The sequence below is a fragment of the Palaemon carinicauda genome, chromosome 25, assembly GCF_036898095.1.
Source record: "Palaemon carinicauda isolate YSFRI2023 chromosome 25, ASM3689809v2, whole genome shotgun sequence".
NCBI classification, from domain to species: domain Eukaryota; kingdom Metazoa; phylum Arthropoda; class Malacostraca; order Decapoda; family Palaemonidae; genus Palaemon; species Palaemon carinicauda.
In genome coordinates, this window is record NC_090749.1 from 96,058,964 (window position 1) to 96,067,297 (window position 8,334).

At 34.6% G+C, this 8,334-nt stretch overlaps 1 protein-coding gene across 2 annotated transcripts in view; it reads right to left on the reverse strand.

Annotated features, from left to right (window-relative positions):
* Nucleotides 1-7,040: 7,040 nt before the first annotated feature.
* Nucleotides 7,041-8,334, reverse strand: part of LOC137618724 (neural cell adhesion molecule 1-like) — a 35,823-nt gene continuing 34,529 nt past the window's right edge. For both annotated transcript variants that reach the window (XM_068348892.1, XM_068348891.1), the window contains exon 17: nucleotides 7,041-8,334. This exon is cut by the window's right edge and continues 247 nt beyond it. In XM_068348892.1, the coding sequence (XP_068204993.1) occupies nucleotides 7,991-8,334 (344 nt within the window). In that variant the 3' untranslated portion in view covers nucleotides 7,041-7,990.

Consider the following 8,334-nt stretch of genomic DNA (forward strand, 5'->3'; position numbering starts at 1 on the left):
TAAAATTAAGAGTAGGCCAATAAACAAAATCCATGTCTGAGGCATTATTATTATTATTATTATTATTATTATTATTATTATTATTATTATTATTATTATTATTATTATTATCATTATTATTATTATTATTATTTGACAAGACACAACCCTATTTGTAAAGCAGGATGCTATAAACCTCCTGGGCTCCAACGGGGAAAATAGCACAGTGAGGAAATGAAATAACGAAACATAGAATAGTGTATCTGAGTGTACCCTCAAGCAAGAGAACTATAATCCAAAACAGTGTAAGACCATGGTACATAGGCTATGACACTACCCAAGACTAGAGAACAGTAGTTTGATTTTGGAGTGCCCTCATAGAAGAGCTGCTTACCATAGCAGTAGTTAACCTCTTCAGTGAAAGCATGTGTGGTTAGCTTAGTGTTATCGGGTGTATGAGGGCAGAAGAGAATGTGGAAAGAATAGGCCAGACTATTCAGTGTAGGCGTTAGCAAAGGAAAAAATATCCGTAACTAGAGAGGGATCCAATGTAGTGCATTCTGGCCAGTCAAAGGGCCATAATATCTCTAGCTGTAGTATCTTAACGGATGGCTGGTGCCTTGTTGATATTTAGGGAAAAATTAATTAACACATTTAAAAGATTATTTAAGTTATATTTTATATATTATATACGAATTTTCCATTCGTGGCATGAAAATCCAATATTATGTTATTTGGAACCATTATATTTCAAAGAAAACTTGCATGTCTTTGAAAGAAAACGTAACATGGTAAACTCCGATAAATTTGTCTTACCCTTTTAAATCTACAGTATTTTAGAAGATTTTATAATCATTCATTCAAAATACTTATGAATCTTATCAAAATTATATCTACTACCTATTATATACTTAACCACTTTTATATTGCAGAACTATAAGTAAATAAAGCACTAAAATTTAGTTAAATTGTACTTTGATTTTTTTATATCGAATAAGCAGCCTTTACAACACTAATTGCATAAAGTCACATTTTATATGAAATTTCAATATAACTGTTTTTCACAGAGTACGAGACTAATATATTTATCTAAGGAAATAAAAACAATCTAAAATTACTGCAATGTAAGTGTTCACTGGCTACTTTCCTCTTGGTAAGGGTTCTCAAGTCTTGGGTAGTGCCATAGCCTCTGTCCCATGGCCTTCCACTCTCTTGAACCAGAGTTCTCTTGCTTGAGGATACACTAGAGCACACTGTTTTATTTTATTACTTTCCCTCTTTTTTAATTTTTCATAGTTTATAAATAGAATATAAATAAATTATTAATAAATGATTTAAAAAATATATATATATATAAACAAAATAAGATAATATATATATATATATATATATATATATATATATATATATATATATATATATATATATATATATATATATACATATACATATATATATATATATATATATATATATATATATATATATATATATATATATATATATATATATATATATACTGTATACATGAAAATAAAAAGAAGAAAATGTATACAAATTTATACTAGTAATGTCTTAAAACATAAGAGATAAACAATGATATAAAGAAAATAAAATTATAATAAAAAATATAAAAATAAAGATGCAGACAAAGAAGAAGATATTTTATAAATAGAATATCTCATTTAATGTTGTTACTGTTCTTGAAATATTTCATTTTGATTGTTTATTACTTCTCTTTTAGTTTGTTTATTGCCTTGCTTTCTTTCCTCACTGGGTTATTTTCTCTGTTGGAGACCTTGGGCTTATAACACCCTGTTTTTCCAACTAGGGTTTTAGCTTCGCTTATTATGATAATAACGTATACCTTTTTATACCTATATGGCAAACTTGTACCTTAATCATTATTTATCCAATTATATAAGGGTACAATATAATAATTTTTGCTATTTTATATTTACTTCATCATCATCATATATATATATATATATATATATATATATATATATATATATATATATATATATATATATATATATTCAAAATAATTTATTTCTGTTTTCAATCCAAATATTTCAAGATCTTTTTCTTCATGTCAAAATTATTCAAGAAAAAAAAATGCTTTCGAGTTATTTAGAAGTACATGAAAACGTGGAAAATTTCAAGAAATTAGTCTTTCTAAAAAGAATAATTTACATATAAGGAAGAAATATATATCTTAAATAGTAACCATATCACATTATAAGGAAATATAATTAAACATTTAAAAGAAAATAACACAAGGAAGATATATCACACTACCTCTAAAGAGTTATTGGGTCCTTTGACCGGCTAGACAGTACTACATTAGATCCTCTCTCTGGTTATGGCTCATTTTCCCTTTGTCTACACATTCACCGAATAGTCTGGCCTATTACGTTACATATTCGCCCTTTTCCTCATACATCTGACAACTCTTAGATAAGCGAAAAATTCTTCTTCGTTCAAGGCATTAACTACTGACCTGTAATTGTTCAGTGGGTACTTTCCTCTTGGTATGGGTAGAGGAGATTCTTTAGCTATGGTCAGCAGCTCTTCTAGGAAAAGGAGACTCTAAATTCTAACCATTGTTATCCAGTCTTGGGTAGTGCCATAACCTCTGTATCATGGTCTTCCACTGTCTTGGTTTATAGTTCTCTTGCCTGAGGGTACACTCGGGCACACTATTCTGTCTTTTTCCTTATATCTTTTCCTCACTGGATTATTTTTCCCTATTGGTGCCCTGGGCTTATAGCATCTTGCTTTTCCATCTAGGGTTGTAGCTTAGCTAGTAATAATAATAATAATAATAATAATAATAATAATAATAATAGGCCTACTACTGTGAAATCATGAAACGGCATTTGATGAGCTCGCCAAGACGAACAGTCATATTTAGACATTGTTAATAATGTTACTGATGAAAATAGACCTAGAGTATGGAAGTGATAGGTTTTATCAGAACTTTACATTAATTTATTTTAGTGTAGGTCTACATCTTAGACCAGACCTGAACCTTTATCTGTTTTAAAGGTTTCATTAATATGTACCGTCTAATCCAGTGCTGGGGCAGGGAGGCCTTTCAAAAGAGGTTACACAGCAAGAGGGATGAAGGCTACAAAGTGGGTGTAGCTACGTGCGGAAGAAATGCCTACAGTACACTGCGTGAGGTTCACCGACTGCACTATATGCCTAACATTTCAGAGTGGTTTTCCATTCGAAGTTACAAAGTGGGCCTACAGGAAATTTGTACTTGGGAGATGCTATATTTAGATAATGTAATCCCAGTGACAGAATCCGGGTTGTTGTGGCCTATTGGTAGTGTCTCTGCCTGGTGATCACCAGACTGGGGTACGAGACCCACTTAAGTTCGATAGTTCCTTTAGTGTTTGCACCCTCACCATCCTTGTGAGCTAAGAATGGGAGGTTTGGGGGGAAGCCTGTAGGTCTACCTTATGAGTCATTAGCAGCCATTGCCTAGCCTTCCCTGATCCTAGCTTGTGTAGAGAAGCAGTTTGGGCACTGATCAAATGTAGGCCTACATATGTTCAGTCTCTAGGACATTGTCACTGTCTCTTGACTCTCTCATTCACGAGTTGCCTTTAAACCTTTAATCGGCGGAAGAAATATTTCAATGGAAAAAGTACAAAGAAACTGATGTTTTTGTCTACATCACAAGCCTTTTCTGGCCAACCATTTTGGATGGTTGCGGCCAGAATGTGCATCACATTATTCTTTTCAGTAGCACATCTCAGTTCTTTGGGCCGTTTATCAGAGACAGGTACACGTTTCAGCACATTCACAGAATGCATTTATGGTGATGTAACTGACAGAGCAGCATGAATTTGCATGTCTACAAGAACCAGTTTCTTCCCTTCGGGGTACTGAAACTTTGTCGTATCGCCTGATCTGACCGAGCAGTTTTCACAGTGTTACGGCAAAGGGCTTGTTATCACCCTAGACAATGACCACATCTGTAGGTGTATTCGTTGAAATGTCCAAGTCAAAATGCCGCAGCAAGATATTCTTTTTCTATTCGGGCAAATCACCCAATGGTGCTGTTCATCGTTCGTGATGCATACTCATTCGATTTCCCATCTTGCAGGAGAGCTGCACCTACTCTGTCCTTGGAGCTATCTACCTGGATGACAAGTACCTTGGATGGATCGTAGAAAGTCAAAGTTAGGACTGGAGCAACTGCACTCTTTTTATTTAGTGCATCCAGAGCTTCATCACACTCTGCTGTTCAGGTCCACGGTACATCATCACAAGTCCGTTTCCTCGGTGGGACGAGATAATCCGCAAGGTTTGGCAGAAAATGAGGTGAATACTGTTTAAAGTCTGAGAGATGAAGGATAACATCAATTTCTTCTGTGGTTTGAGGTAATCAGATAGATTTGGCAGATAATGAGGAGAATACTGTATAAAGCCACAGAGATGATGGAAACTGCTGGGGTCAGTTGATTTTGTAATTTTTGGACGGCTTTTACTTTCTTTTGACCTAGTCAATGTTCTGCCATTTTTCTAAGTCATAACTGTGTAGCTACGCCAGTTCGTCAGCACAACTGATGTTGACTGCTTATTACAGGTAAAGATTGATTTCATTCAGTAACCTGGCTTGGTCCTTAGTAACAAACACTAGTTCTAAAGTTACTGTACACTCACCAGCAAATAATTTCGAGTCAGTAAGACACTTGTCAAATGGCCCATAGACCAGAACTTGAGAGAGGACACAACCACTTTTTTCATAGGTGCACAGTACTTTTCAAGGTATTTCAGAACCTCTTTAAGATCCTTTCTGTGTGCATCCTGAATGAATTCAAGTTGATAAAAAATCCTTGATTACATCTGGCCCAGTACAAGCTAAGAGAATAGCAACCTTGGTCTCCCACTCTATGGCCTCACTATCAGTTTTAATGGATTTGAGACAGATTTCAAATTGCCTTCTCCATAATTTGAAGTTCCCAGCTTCACTTCCAGAAGTAATGTTCAAATGCCTAGGAGCGAGTAATACCCAAGCAGCAGCCATTGTTCTGATTTGATAGTATTTGTAAGTCCTACATATACGAGTCTGTATTTAGCAGTTGGCGTTATAGACATTTTTTTATCTCACAGATAACACTGAAAGTTCAAGTTTGTTTTGAATCAATGGGTTACTCAGAGTGACACACAGACATAAGTAGATATGTCACAATTCACTAAACTGCACAGTTTAATCAGTTGATGAGTGAGAGAGTCCGCAGAATATGTGCGAGTAGATGCAGGGATTGAGAGCACATGGTGGTGACAATAGGTGAATTTGAGAGCTGCTCCTGAGACAAGTTGGTAGATTCTAGAATTTTTCACAGATTTCCAGTCTACAGCTCTTGAGAATCCAACTTTGTCACCACGTTGATGATTCCGAGTTCAGAAGGAATAATGATGAAGAATAGAGGCAGAACGCCCTGGTAGACATGAAGTAGAACATTTACTTTTCAAAGAGGCGGTGCGTACAGGGAGTGCCCACTTGGTGGGGCAGTGAGCAGGGTATAAAACTTTAGTTGTGCATCACTTTAATAGAGGGCACCACTGGATTAGCTCTTTCAGTCCTGTTGGCATTCATTTTTTTTTTAGAACAGAGTCGTGGATATATATAGTTAAACATCAAAACCTACCAAACACAAAAGACAATTTCACCTATTCCAGCTAAATACCCCTGACACAAGCATTGATTTATTAATACGATTAGATTTTCAAGAAATTATTACGATTAAAACAAAATGATGATGGAAAAGAACTTTCAAACATGAAACTGAGAAATTGTTTACGCTGACTCCATTATAGCCAGGAATCTATGTGAACAATAGATTACAAATCAAATCTAGTAATCAAATACATAACACTATAATGAAAATAGAACATACTAATCATGCAACATTATCAATAAATTTCAAAGAAAATTGCGCAATAAATTATAAATTGTAGTCTAAAAAAGTAATTATATGAATAAAAACATGAGTTTAGCAATAGATAAATATTACGTGGCAACATTTATCAAGCCTGCTGAAGTAATCCTACCTATTACATAACCACTTCACAGAACTCCCATTACTCCCCACAAATTCACAACACAAAACCGCTCTCTGGAACATAGGAGCATTGATATAACGTCACAGCGGAGCAAAGACCATTCTAGTTGCGTCCAAAACTCATAACACACACCTCCTATGGCAACATTTTAGTGGCAGCCAATCAAGATGCTTGTGGGCGGAGAATTCTGAAGTAATCACCGTCCCAGATTCACAGCAGATAGTGCTTACTTGGCTGGCAACAACATGGGTGTTTAACCAATGTTTCTCTGTAGGATTTTCTACTCTAAATCCGAAGGCAACTTCGTGTAAAGGGACAAATCAGCCAGGAGTTGTAGTAAGGCTAATTGGGTACTTTGAATGAGTGGTACAGCACTATGCTCACGTTCAGAATACCTATGGATCGCTTAAGCTTTGAGCACGAATCGAACCAGATGTATTTTGGTACTGATATCTGATTGTGCCAAATAATAGAGAGAGAGAGAGAGAGAGAGAGAGAGAGAGAGAGAGAGAGAGAGAGAGAGAGAGAGAGAGAGAGAGAGAGAGAGAGAGTTGACATAAAGATACTGAAATAAATTTTCCTCTTTTATTAAAATCACATAGAAACTATTCATTACATCACAACAAGAATTATGGTACATAAAAGTACATGAATGTTCATATTGGGGGTACATATATAGGTCTCAAAAACAGCTTCCATCCTTTTTCTGAATTTTGTTTATATATATATATATATATATATATATATATATATATATATATATATATATGAAAAATAATGAGATATGTTGGCTTATTTTTCTTTTTACAAGATATAAATATTTTATAAAAAAATTTATCAAAGATAATTTCAAACCTAATTTTTTGTAACTTCTAACAATTTTGGAATTCACAATAAATTTTTTAATTCAGTGACCAAATGGACAATAAATTCTGTAATTTTGTGCCAGAATTAATAGTTATAATTCATTCTGTAATACAGAAATTGTTCTGTAACTCTGTAACTTTGTTATTAATTCTGTACGTACAATAAAATCTCAAATTATACAATGAATAACGTATTTGGTCAACGAAGTTTGTAATATATTTATAAAATCTATATTTTGAAAGATAAATCTAAAGTTTCATAAAAACATTCTTATTCTATAATTTCGTGATAAATCCAAAATTTATACTTAAGAATAATGTATTTTTCAGAAAATTGTGTACCTTATAAATTCTGTAATTATAAAAATCCTGATTACATACAAAACTTTACTATTATTTCTAATTCTGAGATTTTTTGATAAATTTTGTATCGTTGCAATGAGTTCTGTGCTTGAATCATTGTCCAAGTTTCGTACGCGTCAAATTCAAGAAAACCTGGCGAGGACCTTACGCGAAGATGGACGCCTTTGCTCCCATTACCTAAAATTAAGTTAATTATAATCATTTTATCACATGTTATTCAACAAAATGGAGTGTCATTGTGGAGTACCAAGATGGAGAATAATCTCGAGAAGCCATCTTGAAATGATAAGCCAGTCACACAAACGAGACGAATAGTCAATGCTATTATTTCAGCGATGGAGTTGTGGCAACACTGAATCAAATTCCTCCACAGAAAGACATTGAAAATCAAGTTAACAGAGTGAATATCACATATAAAAGGGTGAATGTTTATGTACACATATACATCATCACAGATAAATATGCACGTAAGACTAACATGAAATGCGTATGTTATTTGGCCAATGCAAACTTGTATGAATATCCAAAAAATGTGTTTTTCTTTTCTGAAATATATAACGTCTCACTTTGTCCCTTTGAACTGATTTACCGAATAAGGGTAACCATCGTGTATAAATATGTCTCTTTATAGACGACTCAGCGGAGAGGTTATAAACAATGAAAAATCGTACAAATACTTTCTTAAGTTTGTCACCTCATACGGCACTTTCTCTTTTATGTTTCCAGGGCCACTCAAGCGAGTGCTGGCTTGAATGAGTGTCAACAGCCTCCATGGATCGCTGCTCCCTTTTGCTTCGGCTAAGTGATGCCGTCTGGTAAACAGGTTTATTCTGGCATGTCCCAGCTGGTAGGAGCATTCCTGGGCTCTGGGACATGTCATCCACAGACTTTCGGAAAGATTGGTTTGAAGCGGATAGCTGCCTAGGCAACGTGCTTCCACATTGAGCAAACGACTTTATCGATCCATTTCGAGCTACCGTTCGAACTACCCTCCCCTCCTGTTTCCCAAAGCTGTCCTCGTGGCACTGATGCACGCTGC